Source organism: Diceros bicornis, chromosome 1 (assembly GCF_020826845.1).
Source record: "Diceros bicornis minor isolate mBicDic1 chromosome 1, mDicBic1.mat.cur, whole genome shotgun sequence".
Lineage (NCBI taxonomy): Eukaryota > Metazoa > Chordata > Mammalia > Perissodactyla > Rhinocerotidae > Diceros > Diceros bicornis.
In genome coordinates, this window is record NC_080740.1 from 9,963,330 (window position 1) to 9,986,800 (window position 23,471).

The following is a 23,471-nucleotide window of genomic DNA, read 5'->3' on the forward strand; positions in this document are numbered from 1 at the left end:
GTTGAGTTTACCAGCTATTAAATAATGTCACTTTGTGTTATAGGATAGAGAATCAGGCAAGGACCAGATCATTCGGGGTTCCACAGGCCACAGTAACGAGTTTGAGTTTTATTCTAAATGTAATGAGAGTGACATGACAAGATAGATAATGTAAATGCACGAAGTATTTCAGGAATTGTAGACTTTTTTTCTCATTCTTTTGTGGAGTTAACATTGATTAATTTGACTTAGAGCTTCCATCCCAAAACAAAAGCAACAATAACAATGATACAGAGCAATAATTTTCAAAGTTTTGTTAAAAGGAGTAGCATTTTTTTTAAATAAAACATTTTTTGCGCCCCATTATACAAAAACATTAATAATGGAGCTACCCTAAGGTATCTTCATTTCATACTATGTTACCTCCTTCATTTCCTTCTGGAAAAGATTTGAAAACATGGGTATACAATTAAGAACACTGGCTTAGGAATCAGAAGATTTCAGTTCTAGTCCTGACTATGACTTCACAGCAAAGTAAACTTATGCAAGTCATTTAATGACTTCAGTCTCATCTCCTCCTTTATTAAAATGGAGATAATACCTGACATGCTTACCACACAATAGTAGTGGATGGAAAGCGATAATGTTGAGGGGGGAGGGTTGTCACCAACTAGATTGTAAACTAGAAACTATATCTTTTATTGCTTTTGTAATAAATAAATTCTGGTTGCTTGATTAATGTTCAAATCATATTGAAATACTAAGGCCCTCAAGAATGAATTAACTTTTGCAAATGGCAAAGCCAATTTACAAATTGGTAGGTGTGGCATCAAATGGAATCAACACATTTATTGAATCCCTACTACATTGGAGGTCCCATGCAATGCTACAGCCAATTGCAAAGAATAACTAAATTTGGTGCTTAATGGAAACCAAAGTTTATCTTTTAATTACTTATTGAGTTTTAAAAGTCAATAAGTTAAAACAGTAAATACTCTTCTAGATTTCTCAATGCTTTCAACAAGCTAAACTTATTTTCTTTTTATAAATCACAAATTAGTTTATATCTGTCCTTAAATAGTTCATCAGAACTAGCCTATCTTCAAATAGGTTAGATTCTCTCTTTAAAAATATAAATATATGGCAAGATGGATAGACCTAAATTGTTTCCTATGGGGCTGGAGGTTGTAAAAATGGGAATTAGAAGTAGTTAATCATAATGAGTGAGTGAATGAATTACTGAATGAATGTGAATTAAATAGAAGAAAGGCCTGTCATGGACCAAAGGTGATAGTGTACCATAAACTGAGGAGTATTAACTCAAACCTCTACACTTACAGTCAAAATAAATAAATAGATAGTTATATAGATAAATAAATCTCATAACTAGAAATACCTAATTCTAAACAATTGGCCCAATATTAACAATCTTTTTAATCTAAAAGATAAAATAAGGCGTAACAATTTTAGAAAATATAGGTACACAAAATAAATCTTGACAGACATGAGAGAGAGACAGAAAAAAGACTGTTTTTTTCCAGTGGTTGGTTGTTTTTTAATTAAGTGAGATGTATTTCTATCCTGTGACATGAAAAGGCATCACAAATAACTTGGCATCACCAAAATATGTAATTCTTGTCAAATACACACTTTTTACTCTATTTTAAAAACAAATGCTTTAACTCTACTGCAAAACAGCTATGGAATAACTATTTTTAAAAGAAATTTTACATAGTCAAAAACACATCTGTAACTCTAAAAATCTGCAGGCTTACTTGAGTTTTATCTCTACTGAAAAGTGGATTTCTCATTCAGAGTGACAAACTGAAATACACTTATTCCCTGGTACCATAATCCTGATTTATATCTTATCTTTTAACTTTACATCACTGACTAGATTTTTTAAAGAAATACAATCTTCTGATAGTAAGGAAAGAAAACTAGACTTTTTATAGCTCAGTCCAAATCTAAGCAGAAACTCAGGTTCCTCTTAAGTAAAATTTCAGCAGTTTCATTTTGGATAAGAAATGAACCAAAATGACAAACATTTTACCTCTTGTCATTCTTCACTAAAAATTTATTTAATAAGTAAACGAAAAGAAAATCACTTCTAACAGAATTTTTTTATTGTGGTAAAAAACACACAACATAAAATTGACCATCTTAACCATTTTTAAGTGCACAGTTCAGTAGTGTTAAGTATATTCACATTGTTGTGAAACAGATCTCCGGAACTTATTCATCTGGCAAAACTGAAACTCTATACCCATCAAAGAACAAATGTTCAATGGAAGAACTGAGTTCAAACATGGATTCTATAAATACTGAAACGTATGACCTTAAGTTTCTAACTGCTTTTGCCTCAGATTCTTTGTCTATAAAATAGAGTATAACATCTACCTCATTAGGACTGCAAGATGATGAATGAAGTCATCAGTTTAATATCGCTCCTTAGGTCATTCGACAATTTATTAAGAAATTATACATTAACCCTTTATCTTTTTTAGATGACCACAGACTTAAAGAATCATGAATAATATTTCCATGGAGTAGAATTACTGCCCCCGAGAAGTAATCATAAAACAGTCCATGTGATTGCCAAGCCAAATGAATCTCTGGCAATATCCTATGGAAAAGTATCTTTACTTATGCCAAGTAAGGGAGAAAGATTTCCTGGCTGCCTTAAAAAGCTTCAGGCAAAAATGCTTACCCATTTCAAGTGTTTCAGTAACCACTCCAGTAAAAAGTCTTAAAAAATAGAAAGTCAATTACCTTATCCAAATAGAGTTCAATTAATATGATTTTTTTCAATTTCCAGGTTTCAACACATCTACAGAAGAGATCACGTCCAACTTAGAAGATATCCTTTTCCTTTCCCTTAAGAACAATGAACCATTTACTTGTAGATTACTTGGGAGGAACAATATCCAAAGCTGTGCTTCTCTACTACCTGGTTGGTTCTGTATAACTTGGGAAGGTGATAGGATAAAACCCAAAATGGAATTTTCTTATAGTATAACATTAACTTAAATGAAGAAATGAAAAGTTCTATCTTCATTTCAATTATCATGTCAAGAGAACAAAAAGTTTTGCTGTTTTAACACTGCAGTGCATTGGAGCATTAGATTTCAAGGTGCTAAAATTGGCTTCAAAAGACGGTTTTTGATTTGATGTAAGACATCAAATCAAGGTTATGTCAAATCAAGGTTATCTCTGATATCATCCATTTACGTGAATAGAAAATCTTAATAGTAATCCTTAAAATGCTACATCAAAAGTAGTAAAACATAATCAGAATCATAATATAAATTTATTCAGGAACTAAAATATGCAAAAATTAACGACATAGATATTAAGCCATCTGGCTCTTCAATTTTGTTTTCTTAAATCTTTTTCCTTAGTTTCTAAATATGAAAACTATAATTCACTTTTTTCAAAATAAAGTGGTAATCCATGACCATAGTATGAATAAATACTTCAACATAAACATATATTAAAAGTTACTGGTGCTGGGGCCAGCCCAGTGGCGTAGTGGTTAAGTTCGCACGCTCTGCTTTGGCAGCCAAGGGTTCACAGGTTCTGCTGCCAGTGTGCACCTACACACCACTTATCAAGCCACGCTGGGGCAGGCATCCCACATATAAAATAGAGGAAGATAGGCACGGATGTTAGCCCAGGGCCAATCTTCCTCAGCAAAAAGAGGAGGCTTGGCAACAGATGTTAGCTCAGGGCTAATCTTCCTCACCAAAAAAAAAAAAAAAAAAGGTACTGGTGTTTATGGAACAAAGGAATAATAATTTACAGCCTGAAATCCAACACATGCAATAAACAGTAACACCAACGCACTCTGTAAATTTACTCTTAGTGTCTTGTACATAATGTTTTTAATGTTTTAGATAAAAGTTTTGCTTTTACATGTTCAACTTCCTATCAAAACTCTATGAAGACTAAATGGAATCTCTCGAACTCAATTTTTTGAACTAAGCTCTGAACGATAATCTGCCAGAAGAAATGACAATTTGCTTGTTTTTCCTGTTTTGTTGCTTTTTATAAGAACTTCCCTTTTTACAAGTACGATAAATTACATATGCAAATAAATGAAAGCAAAACAAGCAATCTGAACGCTGCTTTTTATACATAGTATAAAGCTTTGCAGCCTGGTTACTTTGAGTGGTTCATATAGAAGAAACCCTGACGACAGGTAAAATTGAGTTTTGTGCAGATGCACCTATCACTAATATAGAATATCTTATGCCCTTTCTAGTAAACATAGGAAAAAAAAAAAAAGATACTCCCTCTCCTCAGCTATTTTAGTAGCCTGGTGCATTGCTGGGTAAGTGAGCTCTTGTTATTTTAGACAACTGGAAATCGGTATGTTCAAGAAACATTCCACTTCTGCCTTTAACAAAGTTAAATGAATAATTCTCTCATCACTGGAAGGAAAGAGGTCCTAGTAATTCTACATTATAAGACTCTCCATCTTGGATAATTTCAAAAGATTTAAATTTCTAAAATATTCTAACAGACTTGTTAATATTGTAGCCTTTGTCAGGTAAAGTGAAAATGCCCAGAATCCCCCAATAATAGATAAAGGTCTTATTAAGTTCATTTTAATGTCAATCAGCAAGATAAAATACTACCAACAGGAAAAAAAAATATGAATGCCCCAACAATCTCAGGATTCCACTGAGTGGAAAGCATAACTTGGAAGTCAGCCAGAGAAGAGAACTAGTCCTACAGTAACAGACAAACACAGAGGGAACAGAGAGAGCTTCCATGACTTTCAAACACCAGAAAAATGAGTCTCCCTCAGTCATAGTAAATTATGATGGCAGGGATCCCCATCGATACATCAACAGTTGGAAGAGGAGGGTCAGAAACCCCCCATTACAGCCACACAGGTGGAAACTCAAACTTAAACCTGAAGTATTCTCACTGATAAGCTATATATTTCACATAATGTGAATTTATTATAATCTACCTAAATTTGATTATTTAAAATCAAACAGGCAGGCCGGCCCTGTGGCTTAGCGGTTAAGTGCGCGTGCTCCGCTGCTGGCGGCCCGAGTTCGGATCCCTGGCAAGCACCGACGCATCACTTCTCCGGCCATGCTGAGGCCGCGTCCCACATACAGCAACTAGAAGGATGTGCAGCTATGACATACAACAATCTGCTGGGGCTTTGGGGGGGAAAAATAAATAAATAAATAAAATCGAACAGGCCCAAGAATTGTCCTACAGTCCTCCAACTTTGCTGACAGATCATATTTGTTAGGAAATCAAAGAAATTATTAACCCTAGATTTTATCGATTCCTTTTTTCTTTCTATAACTCACCTTGATCTGACCAAATGTCACAATTAGACAACACTTACCTGTAGCACTGTAACTTGGGAAACTGAAAGATCTCCCATAAGCCTTGTCACAGTGGCTATTTTTGTCTGAATAAGGGCCCTGAATACTAAATAGTACTTATTTCAACGAGTCAAATTTTTATGCATTTAAAAAAATATGAAACTATTCTCTGCCCTGTAAAAAGAAAGGAAGTCCAAAATTTTTTTAAAACACCATCAGTCTTTATCTGAAAAAAATCAAACATAACTACACAGACAATCAGAAATGTGTACACTGTATCATAAATACCTATTCATTTAAAGTAAATGGACGAGAGGATGACATTTTCTGATTAGAATCAAGAGTTAAGACGCTTTATTTTTCAGTTAAAGCTATTTAAACAAATTGGTAGATGATATGGAAAAGTAACACCAACCTGCACCGGTTTTTTTGCCTTTTATAATCTCTTAAATACATAGATAAAAAGGTCATTGTTACTTTAATTTGTTGTATTACTTCCATATTAACAATAACTAAGAAAAAAATGTGATAAAATAGACAACATAACAAAGTATCTCTAAGCAATCTTTAATACTTTAAAGGGCTGGTAAACCTAAAATAAGGTATTTTTCATCTTGGTTTTCGCTTGCAGTTTGATGCAAATATCTTCCCCTCCCTCAACTTTACTCTAAATGTCAGCAGGCTACTGTAACACATACACAACTCTTATGCATTTCAAAGTTGCTAGCCTTGCCAAGAAGACAAGCAAAAGAGATAATGAGAAGTATATTCATAACAAAAACGAATTCTCAGTACACATCACACAGACAACCAACAAGCAAAGGAAAATGGACTTACAAAGTCTCATGAATTTGGTAAGCAGAAAGATTTTTCTGTATTTAAGAAGTATTTATAAGGAAAACATTTAAAGATGGCAGGCTACACTCTTAGGTCAGTATCACCATAGTCTCTCCAACCAATACTGGTTATTTTACAATTGATATCAAGACCACTGCCCTTATTGGAAGATTTTTCGAATAAATGCCACTTTATTCAAGTTCCCAAGAGAAAAATCAAATTGACTCGCATATGCTCCTCATTGTTGATTTTAAATGAACACAAGCATGCTAAATTAATGATCAAATGAAAGTACTTAAGAATTTTGCCTAGAACAGCAATGGTTGTAAACTTTAGTTAATTCATCTCACGCTGGATGTTGCAAATTATATTAAATACATATTGACAAAATTTAATTTATTGTATCTTTTATTACTCCATAACAAAAAATAAATAACAACCCTAATCATGTCAGTTACATTTCAAAGCTCTAATAAAAGTCATGAGATTTATGTAAAGGCAAGTATGCTATTCATGATATGTTACATAGAACTTATTCTAACTTACACTTTAAAATTTTCTAATTCAATTATAGTTTTAAATAATTAACTAATAATTAATAAGGAATCTGTCTTTTACAAATAATAATTCACATATTTTGTACACTTCCCTATTGACAGGGCAAAAATGTTACAAATTTTATCATGAAATATTACATAAAAATAGAAAATCAATAATAAACCATACTTTAGGTCATTTCTATACGTCCATTTGCTTTCCTCTGAGCCTAAGCTTATCGTGTTACAAATAACAAAACATATTTATCAATCCATCTGTGCTTTATTACATCTGGATAAAATAGAATTGACATTTTTTAACATCTCAGATGACTGGTTTCCTGTTTTCACGATAGTAGAAGTAAACCCTGATCAAGTCACTTCCCTGCTTAAAAACCTTATAGTGAACCCAAGTGGCTTCAGGATGAATTAGGAATTCTTAGCCTAGCTTTCACAAACTAGCCTTTGCTTATCTCTGCAGCCTCCGAAATCACCCTCCCCGGAGCATTCACACCACTAAAGCACCACTGAACTTTCTGTTTCTCTCTCACCGCTAGCCTTCTCCCCAGCACAGACCATTCCCTACGCCAGCAGCCCTGTGCTCCTCTCCCACGGGTTCACCCGGCTCACTGTTGTACCCACCCTGCCTCTTAGAGTGCCTGGCAGGGAGGGAGCGGAACCTTGAATAAGTATTTCATGAGTGAATTAAGTAAATGACATTAAGTTTTTTCTTTTAACTTTTGTTTTTGAAAGAGAGATTTACTGGGAACTTGGAAAATGATAAATGCTCACGAATGTTATCTTTTGTTGCCTTTCTTCCTCTTACTTAAAAGGGTACTTTTTAGTCAAATGGCTTTGATGTTTTTCTTATTAAATAATATCAAAAATTTTAACTGCATGTATGGATATAGAAAAAAATCAGGAGTATTATATGGTTATTTTTATTTTTTTCATTTTCCTTATCTGTATTTTTAAATTTTTTACTTTGAATATTTATTACTTAAATAATAAAAAGAATTTTAAAGAGTACTATTGTACACTGTAAATAGGGGTATTACTCAAGTCCTCTCATTTGTCCCTTCTACCAATTTAAAAAGCAAAAAGGAAATTTAGAGATACTCTATAGGGATGAGGTAAAGTATGCTAACCAGGAGAGATTTTAAAAAATATTTTCCCATCAAACTTTTGCTTTAAAGGCTAATAGCCTACTGACTGGTAGCCACGGCGGAGAGCTACTAAGTTTTTTAACTATTCCACAGTCATTTCCCTTTATTATAATCTCCAAAGATTCAAAAAAGCTTTTAAAAATCTGTTGACAAAAGCTAGCAATATAACCCCACCAAGGTGTCTCACCTCATCCTAAAAATCATTTTTAAAAATTCACATACTCACAGTCACTTTCTAAGCCCATCTACTAAAGCTAAAAACCACTTTACCTACTGCCTTCTTTCCCTTCCATATCCCATAGAGAATACCAGTATTGTCATCCTCGAATAAAAGAGTGGTTCAAAGCAATTGACAAAACCTCTTTACAAGATGATAGAACCAAATAGTGTTTCCCAACTAACACCCCCCGCCATGCAAAATTACCCACATGAAAAACCTATACCCTTTCCTAGTCAGTCTTCTCTCTATGCTTCCTTTCCCAAGGGGAGGCTGTCCACATTTGATGTCTCTACTTCCTTGCCTTATATCCATCTCCTCAAAACACTGCACGTTAGCTTGGGCTCACTCCACTGAAACTGTTCTCCCTGAGGTCACAGATGATCTCTTATTCTAAAAATTCAGCCCTTCATTCATTCTACTATATCTGGCATAGTAACTCACGCCACCATCCTCAAAAGTCCCCTTCCTTGAATTCTGTGACACCATTACCTTCTGAGTTTCCCTCATATCTCTCTAGTCTCGATCTCAAACTCTTCTTCTACCTGTCCCTTAAATATTCCCTGAGGTTCCATCTTTGATTTCTTCACACTTTTTCCCTGGACATTCCCATGAAAAATGACTTCATTCCCATCTCACAGCTTTAAATGACACACAAGCAAAGAAAAATGGGCCATATCAAAGGGGGGCCATATAAAACTAGTCTATGCTGTTAAAGTCAGGGAGTGGAGGCATGGCATGTGAGAAGCTTCTGGAGTGCTGATAATGTTCTTTTTCTTGATATGGGTGCTTGGTCAAACTGGTGTGTTCAGTTAATGAAAATTCATCAAGCTGTACACTTTTCTGAATGAAAGTCATATTTCAATAAGGTTATTTTTTAAAAAGAGAGAAAGAATGAGCTAAACCTGAGTTCAGATTCCAGGTCTGACATGCGCCACTTAGCTAAATTACTTATCCTATTAAAGCTTTAGTTTGTCCATCATTTAAAATGGAGATGATGATACTACTTCACAGCACTGTAAAGAATGAAATGAAATATAAATAAGGTGCCTGGCACAATGCTTGAAACACAGGTGCCTTATGCTTACAAACATTACTTCTCTTTCCCCATCCTTTCTCAATTCTGAATCTCCAGCCCAGATACCACCACCTGCACTCAAGAACCACACATCCGGTTTTCCCCCAAAGTATTCCACCTCTAGATCGAAGGGCATCTCAAACTGAACTCATCATCTTCCTCCTTACACGGATCTGTTCTTTCTCCTGCAGTCCTTCGAAGATCATGACTGAAACTTCTACTCACGATGATACCCATCTTAAAAATCCTAACTGTTCACATTTAGGCCACAAGTCCTACGTACTTTTCCTCCTAAGACATCCACTGGACTGTCAGTAGTGTAGAAAAACGATGTATTATTACAGCAGCTTACTTATTACAATGGCTTCCTAAAATATCTGTCTCTCCCTTTACCCCACCCTCCATATTACTTCCAGAATGATTCTTCTAAAATGCACCTCAGATGATGTCACTTTTCTGCTTAAAATTGCTTTTCTCCCAGGTCAAGCTGTCATTCAAGGTCATTCCTGAAACAGTTCCTGTTTAACTTACCAGACTTATCCCCTCCAGGACACCCAGTCATACCAACTTTCTTGCAGTTCACCAAATATGCCATACTCTTTAATGCCGCCATGTTTCTGCATATGTTTCTCTCTCCCTAGAATACTCTTTACTTGCCGCACACTCCCCCACCCCAATTTGGCTAATATTCATTTCTTGTTTAATAAACATCCTCTTAGAAATATCTCCTGAGACTATCATAGCCCTAGGCTGGATGCAATGCCCTTTCTCAGAACTCCCATAGCACCTTCTGCATACCCACTATCGTTGTCTGTTACTCAGTGTGGTCATCACCGAGAATTAGCCCCTTCTGGATAGTGAGCTCCTAGGGGGCAGACACAGCTGTGTTATTCAGATCTGACTCAAGAGGGCCCAACAGAGGCTGACAGTTAATATTTCTTAAATGAATAAAGCAGTGGGGAGACAACAGAAAGCAGAAGGAATATTAACCCCACCTCACAAAATGTATACAAATTTATACTATCATAAAATAGTTACATAGTTTTTAATGACTACTTTTTTTTTTTTTTTGGTGAGGAAGATCGGCCCTGAGCTAACATCCATGCTAATCCTCCTCTTTTTGCTGAGGAAGACCAGCTCTGAGCTAACATCTATTGCCAATCCTCCTCCTTTTTTTTTTCCCCCAAAGCCCCAGTAAATAGTTGTATGTCATAGTTGCACATCCTTCTAGTTGCTGTATGTGGGACACGGCCTCAGCATGGCCGGACAAGCGGTGCGTCGGTGCATACCCGGGATCCGAACTCGGGCCGCCAGTAGCGGAGCGCACGCATTTAACCGCTAAGCCACAGGGCCGGCCCCTTAATGACTACTTTTAAATGCTATTTTGACAAAACCGAATTTTTTAAAAAGTTCTATTTTCTCAGGCCATTCTATACAAAGAACTAGAAGATTTGTTCCAAATTTTTAAAAAATTAAAATTTGAAGATTGTCCTGGATATTCTCCATTGGGCCTGCCAGACCTACTCTCTATCCTGTCTGCCCTGCTGTGACCTGGGAGGCTGATCTCTACAGAATATATCATGTCAGTCCCCTTGGCCTCTGGCTTCCAGTTGGGTTCTACAGAAAGCAGGTATCAGTTGATCAGAAGGCAGAAGAAAGAAGACCTCCTCCCTGCCAGGCCCCCAGCTTCTGTTTCCAGTGGGTTTGACAGTAGATGTGTTCCTCTTCATAAAACCACAGCTCCAGAAGCATGGCCTTGCTGTAATGACCGTAGCGCTCACCGGATTCCAGTAGCTGCTCTCTCCCTTTTCTCCTTCAGATCAAAAGGGGGTAAAGCTTCCTTTGTCGCTAATTCCTGAGTGTTCCTCCATCCCTTGTTGGTTTTAATCCTGTACATACCTTCATTAAACTCTCTTCAATTATCCTTTAAGGGAGCTACCCTGCTGGGGATCTAATACAAACACAGAAACATTTTGTCAACTCACAGCATTTTCACCAGCGCTTGCTATATTATGAGTTCTTTCATTAATGATATACCCATCTTACAGAAAAGCATCAACAGCTTTTGTTTTAGTAAAAATTTGCCTATATCCTAATCTTTCTGGCCCTGAATACGTCAGTCCAACTCACTTGACCCACTACCAATTTGAATTCAAAATGAATTAGTAAGTCATTTCCCAAGATGAACTCCTACCTGAAAACTATTCCCAATATATACACACATACATATATGTGTGTGTATATATGTGTGATGTACTTTATGGTAAGAAACTTCACTCAAGTTTTTCCATTACAATATTTCTAAATGAAAGAATAACAATATCAGTCTGTCAGTTTAAATCAGGGTAAAAAAAATGCTTACTGAAACACCTTTAATAGCTTCCTAATAATAGTTATTGCTTAAATGCTCTGATAAAGTGTAATCATCACATAATTTTAATCCAACTATAAATGACAAATAGCACATGATACTGTGAAAAACTGAAACAAAGGAATTGTTTCTATTTTTTATAATAGTACTACAGAAATGACTATGTAATAGATTCAATATGGTTGTACTATTGCTCCTAGACCACATGGAACTTTCCAGATGCCCTAGTCCAAAAACAAACAAAAAAATCAACAGGCCATATGCTGGTTGGAAGAGACAACAAGTAGAGGAGACTCATAATTAGAGGAGAAAGTTATTTTTCTAGATATTACATATTCCTCCTCTATTTATTTCTGACTCTAAAATTTACCAAATAAAGTAACTTATGCCAGATTACTTTGCTTCTAGATGCAAAAAGAGGAAGGGAGAAATAGCTCCACCTGAAATTATAACCTGAGCTCTCAAATGGCATCTTCCTCTTTGACAAGCATTACATCCAAGTTGTTAAATCTCAGATACCAGCTAAAGAATTTGGAGCTATCTGTGGAGCACTTTTGGTAGCTATAACTCTGCCCACCTTTTTAGCAGCTGTAAAATGCTTTCCTTAACCTCTATCTTCTCTACTGCCTCCCACCCCAACTAAAAATGGTGGATACATGTGAAGAGAACTACCCAAGCGTTCCCCTCCCACTCCCCACCCTCACAACTCCCATTACTTTTTTCCCATATTAAGCAATGAAACACACTGAAGCAAAACGGTTAAAATGGGCAGTGGAGTCAGAAACCTGAGTTTGAATCCAGACTATGCAACTTACTACGTGGCTTTCGACAAGGTATATAACCTCACCGAGACTCAGTTTCCCCATTTGTAAAAAGGGGACTACATCTACTTTATGAAGCTGCTGGAGAAATTAGGCAAGAAAAGAAGCTGACACAAAAAGACAAATATTGTATGATTCCACTTATACAAAGTACCTAGAATAGTCAAATTCATGGTGACAGAAAATAGAAAGGTGGTTGCCAGGGACTGGGAGAAAGGGAAATGAGGAGTTAATGGGTACAGAGTTTCTTAATGGGTACAGAGTTTCAGTTTGGGAAGATGAAAAAGTTCTAGATGCATGGTGGTGATGGTTGCACAACAATGTGAATATACTTAATACCACTGAAATGTATACTTAAAAATGGTTAACATGGTAAATTTCACGTTACATATATTTTACCACCATAAAAACAAAAACAAGAAAAGAATATTCCATCAATAATCCATACCAAAAGACTTTCCCTCCCTTATTGGAGAGATGCACAAAAGGTAAAATCCTTCCCTTTCTCTACCGCTATCCCAACTCTCCAAACTGAAGCTAATTGGCAAAGGAATGGAGAACAGTTCATTGATCAAAATTAGCCTAAACCTTCACAAATTAGAAATCCAAACTACCCTAAATCCCAAACCAATCAACTCACACAACAAAAGCATAAGGATTTCAAACAAAAATCAGATTTTACTTATGATGTAGCACTTTTAGAGTTAAGTAATTATATAGGATTGTGTTTAACTCACACTATAACAATATTTTTCATTTAATCAAAGGATTGACACAAACTTTTAACTCTCATCTAATCCATGATTCTCTGTTGAATCAAATCCATACCTAAGCCTTCTTAAAATATATATGAGTCTCTCATTTTAAAAGTGACAGCTGTAGTATAATGAAAGAAACACTGACCTTGGAACCAAAAAAGTAAATATGGCTCAGCTCTGCCACATATTATCTGTATTACCCTAGCTGGGTAAGTCAATTTCCATTTATAAATCTCGATAGTTAATGGGTATTATCACCTATCTCACAAAATTGTGAGATTTAAATAAAATAAAGCATATTAAAATATCTTTAAACTATTAAGTATAATTCCATATATATTACTAAATTTGTTGAAACAAAGGAAATTATTCTATCAAAACTTCATATTAAAAATATACAGGGGCCAGCCCGGTGGCACAAGCAGTTAACTGCTGCGGCGGCCCGGAGTTCGCCGGTTCGGATCCCAGGTGCGCGTCAACGTACCGCTTGGCAAGCCATGCTGTGGCGGAGTCCCATATAAAGTGGAGGAAGATGGGCATGGATGTTAGCCCAGGGCCAGTCTTCCTCAGTAAAAAAAGAGGAAGATTGGCAGATGATAGCCCAAGGCTGATCTTCCTCACACACACACACAAAAATACACATACTTCATAGCAACACAACTAGGTAATCTCCTGTAGTCCTGAAATTCACAGAAAGACTAAATGCCTATATTAAAGAAAACTCTTCTTTAGAAATTACATATTAATCCTGGTACCAAACATTAGAAATATTGGGGAGAAAATGAGCTAGATACGGTGATAATCCTGTTGTGATGTATCTATAATCAGTTACATCCTTAACTCATTTATTCCACAAATACCTAATCAGAATTCCAAGCACTGTGCTAAGCAGTGGGAATACACTGGTGAAGACACCATGGTTCTTGTCCTTAGGGAACTTCCACTCTAAACCAGGAGATGACATATTAAACAAAGCACCACACAAAAATTCACTAATTTATGATAGATGTGAGAAAGGAAAAGTAGACGTTGCTATGAGAGCATAGAGTAGGGGGTCTAATCTAATCTGGGAAATTTACGAGAAATAATTATGCCAGTTGTACCATCCATTGTCAACTTAATAAGCTTTAAGAGTTCAATAAATCTTAGCTATTTCCATCATCAACATTATTATCAAGGCCAAATGCTCTACTGTCCTCATTAGGAACTACTAGATCCCTGAGGTTTGGGAGGTAAGAGATAGTCAATCTTATTACCTAGGAAAACCCAGATAAACTAGACCCACCACCCAGTTTCTCAGTAAAAACCAACGCCAGGCTCCAGGAAGCATCCTCTCATCCCAAATTTGGCTCATATTTCACATATCCTTGAGCAATTATGCTGATGCTGAGAATTTCCTCAATGGTAGATTAGCCCTGCCTGAAATGCTCTAACCCCAAATCTTCTCAGAACCGATTCTTTCAATATTACTCAGGTTTCTGTTTAAACCTCTCCTTCTCCAAGAACTTTCCCCTGACTACCAGATCTAATGTAACCTCCCATTTAATCATACCTCTATTACATCAGCCACTCTATTACATCAGCCTACTGTATTACTTTTTCAGCACTTATGACCCTCTGATACTGCCTACTACATTTTTTTTTATTTCAGTCACATTGGTTTATACTTACTACATTTATTTATTTGTTTACTATTATATGTTTCTCCTTCAAACTTGAAAGTAGGTTCCATGAAAGCAGGAACCCATTTCATTCTCTCCAAATCCTCAAGATACATCTTCCTTGCCAAAGACTCCCAGTTTTGTTTAGGTAGTTCAGGTACAAGGGAGCAATGTTTCCAGCCCAGAGGATGAGCGAGGACTGATTTAAGCCAATTATGGTAATCCCATTACCTTTGTCAGTAATTGGTTTAGGGAAGGGAATTTTATAGCTCTCTTCAATAAGGCATAAGATATCTGCTATGCAACTTCAAGAAAAGGTTTTCTTCTCTGATTAATGAGACATGAAGAAGGAAAAACCTTGCCCTTCTTCCTGCCTTTACACTTGGCTGTATGACGAAGTGATACTGGGAACTGGATGCTGGGATGTTGCATTCATGAGAGGGAAACCATGAGGATGGCAGAGAAGCTGGTCCTGAAGCCTGACGCTCTTGATTCACTGAATCAACTCTGAAACTACCTCTTCCAGGCATCCTGTTACGTGAGATTTATTTTTAAACCCTGATCAATTAAGCCATTTTCTATCTCCTGTTTTGACACCTGCAGCCAAAAGCATGATAAACTCTTAAGCCTCTGTTTCTTCTGTAATATTAACAGAAAATAGTATCTACAGTCTAGTGAATTCTTGAGATTAAGAGACAATGCAAGTAAAGTGCCAAACATAAACAAAATACTCAAATGAAAGCACTGCTATTATTGTTACACTAAACAATAACTTTGTATGACAAAACTCCACAAGGTCTTTAGGTAGTATTTAAGATTTTGCTATTTTACAGAAAACATTCATTTTAATCCTATTTAAATAAAATCATTTTTAATAGAATAATTCATTTACCTAACTTGCTTCCATCAATAAAGTAGCTTTTGGTTCTTTCTCAAGTTTGAAGAAGGTAAATAAAAAGAGAATCAAGGCAAATATCAGATCGCTAAAGAAAAATAACCACATCAACTTCAGGTGAGAGCCAGGTTTTGGTTTCAACTCCTCTCTCAACTTAACATGAACAGAGCCTCATATAAATTTTCATCTACTAGTCTTACCTTCACAAATATTTCACCATATTTTAATATGGCTTAGGTTATAATAATTAAAAATTAAAACTATATTAGTAATTAAAACTATATTATACCTACAATTACAGAAACTATTTAAAAATATAAAAAAAGAATAAAGTTTTATACTTCAGTCTCAACCATTTTTTCTGTGCTGAACTACTTGTCTGATATGCCATGAAGCAAAATTAATACAGATCAAAAATAGGAGACTGTCAGATCATTGGTTCAAGCTCAGTCCAGTTGAATTGTGATTTAAAATGTTATAACAGCTCATTACTGACGGAAAACTGTTTAGGGTCCTACATCAAATAGAACAATCAAAATTCTTAAAGTAGAATATAAGAGTAGTTTTGTCATTACTAAAGAAGTGACAACAACTGAAGTTTCTCTTTTAAAGATGAACAAAGAATGAATAATTAATTCCTTCATTGCACTGGTACTGTACAGGCTCTTCTGAGTCCAGATAAATTTTTGGTCCTATCAATATTACAAAAACATTATTAGCTCCACTTTTCAAAAATCTTCAACTATTAACCTACTCTAACAAAACTTACCAATTACCCATTATGACCAACCATAAATTTGCATAGCCTATAGGGCTATTAAAAGTTAGCTGGAAAAACTATTCTTCCCTGCATAGACAATTTTTCCACCTGTTTTTCAACGTCTTCACACAGTCAATAAGATACACAGTTTGGGGAAGGTAAGAAGAGTCTCCACTATTTCTTTCTTTCTTTTTCTTTTTTTTTGTGAGAAGATTAGCCGTGAGCTAACATCCTTGGCCAATCCTCTTCTTTTTGCTGAGGAAGATTGGCCCTAGGCTAACATCTGTGCCCATCCTCCTCTACTTTATATGGGATGCTGCCACAGCATGGCTTGACAAGCAGTGCGTCAGTTCTCTCCTGGGATCCGAACTGACAAGCCCCAGTCCACCCCAGCGGGGCGTGCCCACTTAACCCCTACGCCACCAGGCCAGCCCCTCCACTATTTCTTTAACATTACTGAAAACAAGTAGGACATAAATCTTGGTGGACTATCCTTCAGATCACTTTTTGTAGCATACATGGGGTTTTGGCATAATTGTCAAATAACTCTCCTAGTCCTAGTCATGTTAAGTTACATACATACTTTAACAAAACCTTACATGAATAGATGTTACATATGTAAAACATATACAAAATCTGATAAGTTTAAAATCTAAATATAGCCACTTACTTTTTATTTCAAACTCTCTTCAGATATTAACAAATATATCTTATTCTATTGCTTTGGGAAACAATGTTATTAATAAAATTAATATTTCAGCATATTTACAGAGGCTCACATATTACTAACCAACAATATGTCACTAGCACGCAAATATTTCGTATCATTCCCATACCAATGTCAAAGCAATAATGTACACACAATAGTAGAGAATATTCCCACGGATTCCAAAATAAAATTATAATTATCTTCAATACATATTTTTAAATTATATATTGCCAGAAGTAGTACCATGTCTTTTAAATCCAGTACATTAATCCTCAATCCTATGTCCCAACATTAATGTTAATAGTTGTGATCTCCATGGAAGAAAGAAGATTCTAAATTCAAAATGTTTTTTTCCCCAAATCTTACTTCTAACTCTAAACTATTGGGGTGAAATGTTAATAAACTGCAACGTGGTATTCCAACCCCTGCTCACAGTATGTGTTTTCATTTTAAAACAAAATAATTCTATTTTCCAGTAGTAACTGAAGATGTAAGACACATTTGGTCCATTACTGCAGAGCAACTAAAATTTAATAATTTTTTTCATCGTGAAGCAGTTTTACATGCAAACCAGCTCTCAAGTGTGGGAATAAACCTTTCATTTTTTTCTTTCACAGCTCTGAAAAAATACATTGCAATATTAATACGATTTCTGAGAGTCAAAATAACTCTCCAGATAAAACTAAAATTTAACTCTCAACATCTTATACATTTTTTTCTTTAGGTTTGTACCTTCAAAAAATCATTTTTTTGATACTTTTTCTAAAATAATGGAAAAGAGATCAATCAAAAGAAAAACTCTCATAGCTAAGATGACATATTAGACACAAGTTGTTTAGTATTTTGGAGGAAACATCCTGGGGATTGGGAAGTGGAGAGTCAATTTAATATCTTATAGAAAATTTCATTCCCATAAAGGTATTCCTTCACTAGTTTTAGAAATCTTAAATTGGATAACCGCATTAACTGCTCAGCAATCAAGTTTCTGAAGAGATTTGTATTCACTTGTCTTAACTTTATTTCTTTCAGAAAAGAAGAAAGGAACGTTTATAATTTTTTAGGGGGTGTGACAACAAAAAAAGAGGGGAATAAGGTGATGCTGGCAGATACTAATGCCTACACACTTTCTCTTTTATAGAGTAATATTTAAATGTTCAGTAGACTTTAACCACTTAAAAATGAGCATATGGTACTTGTTTGTTGGTATATTCAATTAAAAGATTCATAATTTAAAAACTAACTTACTTCTTAGAGCCCCAGGTTAGATGCAGTTTGATATCTGTAGTTTCTGACAAGTTTACTTCATATAATGTCATTGTCTAGTATGTGTATCTTATGTTCAACTTTGTTTTATAGTAGATTCATCTTTCTATGCTATTATGTAATTTTAAAGGATCAAAATAGTTTAATAAAAAAGTAGTATCACCACTTATCTATTTGCAGGTGCCAGTTATTCCTTCTGTGGCATACAGTGTGGCTTGAAGTTCAGCAATTTCATACAGGAATTGTTCACAACAACAACATCTAATTTTAAAATTTAGGTGATCAAACAAAATTCCTGGAAGAAAAAATCTGAAGAAACAAGGATTCTTCATTATTTTAGGCTCCTAATTTTCACTCCTAAAATTTCTATGCCTTCCCCACACCTCATACGTCTGCAGTCTGTCAGAACGGAGGGTATCAGCATCAGGGTACACAGTGAGCAAGGCTGCATACCTGATCAAATCTTTCAAGTCTGTTATATCTGATTATGGAATAATGTTCCCTAAATCTGTAGCATCCTATCCTCAATCAGGAAGACAATCTGGTACACTGGAAAATATATTTCTCAGCTTCACCACAGGTTCTAAAGTTAGAGAAATCTTTGTTAGAAACCCAGCTAGCCGTGTATCACCTGGGCAAGGTACCTAACTAATCAGAGTTTTAGTTTTCTTATTTCTTTGATGGAGGAAAAAAATCACTATCTTGCAGAATTGTTGAGAGAATTAGAGAAAATATACATCAAGTGCACAGTGACTGGCACATAAAATGACAAATAATTACTGTTGTCTTGTTATTGGCTATTTTTGAAATACATCTAAGCTAGAGAATATGAAACTCAAACTTCCAAAGCCCTTATTTTAAAGATCATTGAAAAAAAATTTTTTCACACTGAAAAAAGTCCTTTGAGTCTAACATCTTCATTTATTCAACAAGTGTTTATTTGGTGCTTTCAACATTTAAAGGCACTATCCTTAATGTCAAGGATACCTCAGAGAAGAAATTAGAAGTATATCCCTTGCCCTCAAGAAACTTATATTTTAGAGGCGGCCAGACATTAAACAATTACATAGTTACTTAATTACAATTGTGATCAGTATTACAAAGAAAGCCTGCTAAAGGAGGAAATGACCTAACAGGATCAGAATTTAAATTATTACATAAACATCCCATCTCTCTCCAAGGGTTTTCAATCACTCCCTCCATAATTAAACCTAATCCAAACATTGGTATAGACTTGATCTGTCTGGTTTTTAAAACAACAAAATAAGTAATTAACCTGATTCTATTTTTATGTTTAGAACTGCATACTGAAATTATAGAAATTGTAAAACCTATAAATTAATTTCAAGTATCCCATATAGTGACTTTTTAATAAAAGAGAAAGCAAAAATATAATTATATAGGTAAGCATTTGTCAGCTATTCACTATAAACTCAAGTTAGAAAACACATTTCTTGATAAATTATAAACCAATACATATTTTTATGTGTATGCCATTATTCATAATAATGACACATTTTCCAGAATGTTTTTATTAAAGTAAAATAAATATTTACGTGTTTATTACTGACAAATTATTTCCAAGATTTTTAAGATCAGAACAATTCTAATTTGCTTCCTAAAAGAGAATTCTTCTTTGCTCAGGTACTTTTTAAAATCTGCCACTTTAAAAATTTTTTTTAATCTGATCACATCCATTTTAAGGACAACTTCAAGATTCCTATCTTCAGACTTTAGTAGACTGTTGTAGAATAGTGCCATTCAAGTCCCAAGTAAACATAAAGGGAAAAAATGAGCGAAAAGAACAACTCTCCCACCAAAATGAAACTAAGTTTATTCTATAAAATAGAATCTATCTCAGTGTTTGTCTTAGATTCAAACAACATTCACCTAAAAATTAATGCAACAACAATTAACCCAGAAGAGCCACTGTCAATTCTTCAGAAGTGGCCTCTTCACCTATATTTAGTTCATAAGCCAAGCCAGTCCAGGATTCCTGCTGCCAATTATAATGAATGGAAGAAATTTATTTAAATCAAATAGCACCATCTAGCAGAACGCTCACCACTTTGCTTACAAGAGTAGATGCTACTTAGTGTTCAGTGTGGTAGATCTGACAGCAGAAGTGGCAATTATTTGTATTCATGACAGAATTCGCGCTAGAGAGGACCACAGACACACCAGGTCCAACTTCCTCATTATCTCAGACACACACACACACACAAAAAAATTTACAAAGTTATCAGGATACAGATTAGACTCAGCCACTCCTGGGAGTCTAACTAAAACTCAAAATTATTTTGATTCTCAAATTCAAGCACCCCCAAAATAAATAAGATTATGCCTCAATACACTTCAATTCCTCACTCCCCATAGTATGAAATCCAAATAACTCTGTAATCATTAAAACATCCTCCTCTAAACGTTTTTATTTTATCAGATATATCACAACCAAATGATGAATGCACACAAGTTAGACTGCTATTTCTAAACTTCAATTCTTTTATATATTCCTTGTCACACCAACAAGATCTTTAACTGTAGCTCCTCAGAAAATACCTCTGGAAAAAAACAGCACTTCTCCGTCAATTTTTGTTTGTTTGTTTTGCTACATCAAGGCCTGCCACCCCTAAATCCTACGGGAATTGTGTGTGTTGCTGCCAACACGAAGATTAGGAAATGTTCCCATCCCTGGGGCACAAGAAACTTTCAGGACAACACTACTAACTGCCTAAAGCAACGAGGGAAACTCGGTCGTCTGCGCACTGGGTTTTTATTTACGCAGCTATTTCCGTGCGCAAGGTAACCGAGTAGCTTTTGAGAGATGCTCTCTCTTTTCCCCGGTCTGAGCCCCCTCGGCAAGGCAGGGTGCGTTCAATGACAAGGATGAGCCTCCCCTCCGAGCGGAGGTGGTTACTGGGAATCACTGAGCTGCGGCACAGAAAAGACGGGTTCTCGCTCAGTGGTCACAGTCACTATTCGCTCTCATTTTTAGTAACAACCAAATCACCGTTACAAGTACGTAAGAATAGCAGCACACAGCCCCGCTTCGCAGTGTGCCGTGACCGTGGCATCCCGCGCCGGGAGGGGCTCTCTCCTCGCCGGCCCCCTCGGGGCTCCCACCGAAGTTAGCACCTGTATCTGCCCACACCCCGACCCCACACCTCCTCCCCCCCAGCGCGGCTCCCCTCCTGCAAAAGCCCTTCCGGACCCCTGGCCCTCCCCGCCGCGGACAGCCCTCCCGCGCGGGCCGCCGCCGCTCCCACGACTCCTCCGCGCCCCCGACCGCCGCCGCGGGAGCCGCCCAGCCCGCCGCCGGGGCCGCCCGGGCCCCCGACCTCCGGGAGGCAGCAAGTCTCCACAAAAAGTTCCCGGCCGCCGCGAGAGGCAGGGACGCCAGGCTGCTCCAGCAGCTCCCTCCTCGCCTGCACTTTTCCTCCCCGGGAACGCGGTCCTCCTCAGACTCCCAAACTTCAGCGGCGCCCTGGCGCCCCCCGCCCCCGCCCGGCTCCGCCAGGCGCTAGGGGCCACGAGCCCGCGCCCCTCGGCGAGCCGCCGACAGCCCGGACGCCCCCCGGCCCGCGTCCGCACACGCCCTCCGCGCCCCGCGGGGCCCCGCTCGGCCCTCAGCGCCCGGCTTCCGCCCGCCGCGCGCCGGGCACCGCCGCCCTCGCCTCGCCCGGCGCTCCCGGCCCCCGAGCCCCGCCGCGGCGCCCCTCGGGCCGCCCGCTCCTCCAAACACCACCTCCCCACCGCGCGCCCTCTTCCCCGCAGCCGCCCCCTCCCGCGACCCCCGGCGGCTCTCGGGGTCCCTGCAGCCCCGGGCCCCAGCCCGAAAGTTACTTTGTGAGGAGGTGAACCCGCGGGTTATTTCCCTCAATCACCCAAACAAGTTTCCATCCTCGCCACCGGCGCCGCCGCCGCCCCCCAGCACCCGCGCTCCCTCCCGCCCGCAGCCCCCCCAAGGCCGCCCGCCCCGCGCGGGCCCCTCCGGGGAAAGAGCCGCTCCCCGCCCCGCACGCCCCCACCTCGCGTACCCCTCCCCCTGCCAGCACACCCCCGGCTCTCTCCGGGCGGAGAGTGTCGGTGTCTGTGTGTCTCCGAGAGAGTGTGCGAGTGCGTGCGTGTGTGTGCGCGCGTGTGAAGGCGGAGGTGGGTGAGAAGCGGAGACACTCACTTCTCCCGGGCCTGGCTGTCGGACGGGACGGCGCTGCTGTTACTCTTGCCTTTGCCGTACATGCTTGTGCCGAGAGCAGCTCCCACTGTCACGCACCTGTCAACCCATCACAGCCTCCCCGGGAACAGCCCCGTCCCCATGGCGACCCACGCAGCCACCCCCACTATTGGCCGCCCCACGCCAAAGCTCCGCCCCCTTCGCCCAGGCAACGCGCGAGACTGACAGGCTTCCCCCTCCCTCCGGCCTTCCGAAGCGCGCGGTGGCGGCTACAGCCTAAGCGGCAGTCTCCTCCCTCCTGCCCTCCCTCCCGGGTTCCCTCCCTCCTTCCCTCTCCGCTCTCCTCCCTCCTCCCGCTCTCCTTCCTCCCTCCCCCCTCCGAACCCCGGCGCAAGGGGGGAATTAGAAACTGCTCTAGAAGGATTTTAAACAACTGGCTGTTCTCTCCGCCGCCGGCCCTCCCCCCGCGCCGCCCGCGCTCGGCTCCTCACTGGAGAGAAGGCGCCGGGAGGAGGCGAAAGTGCGGCCTGGAGTCTAGTCTCTGGCAGGAGCCGGCGGAGCTGGAGCCCCGGCGGCCCCAGACTTCGGGGCGCCCGCCGAGTACACAGACAGACTACGGCCCCAGCGGCCCGGGGGGCCCCCGCCAGCCCCCTCTCCCGCTCCTCTCCTGCCTGTGACCCCGCGCCGGTACCCGGGACTGATCTCCGCTGCCCTCAGCCCTACTCCCTGGGGTGTCTGTCGCCCCCGCCCTGCTCCCAGAGGGCTGACTGGCGAGGGACAAACGCGCTGTTCCCTCGACCTTCTGGCGGAGCCACCGGGAGCGACTCGCCTTCCCTCCTGGGGAGGGACTGCGCCTCCGGCCCTTGGCGCCGCTGGGGTGGCGTCGCCTGGC

The 23,471-nt window shown here is 38.7% G+C and overlaps 1 protein-coding gene across 3 annotated transcripts in view; it reads right to left on the reverse strand.

Moving 5' to 3' along the window:
• Positions 1-22,698, reverse strand: part of SSBP2 (single stranded DNA binding protein 2) — a 297,333-nt gene extending 274,635 nt beyond the window's left edge. For all 3 annotated transcript variants that reach the window (XM_058524470.1, XM_058524560.1, XM_058524385.1), the window contains exon 1: positions 22,583-22,698. In XM_058524470.1, coding sequence (XP_058380453.1) covers positions 22,583-22,644 — 62 coding nt within the window. In that variant the 5' untranslated portion in view covers positions 22,645-22,698. The remainder of the gene's footprint in view (positions 1-22,582) is intronic.
• Positions 22,699-23,471: the final 773 nt, after the last annotated feature.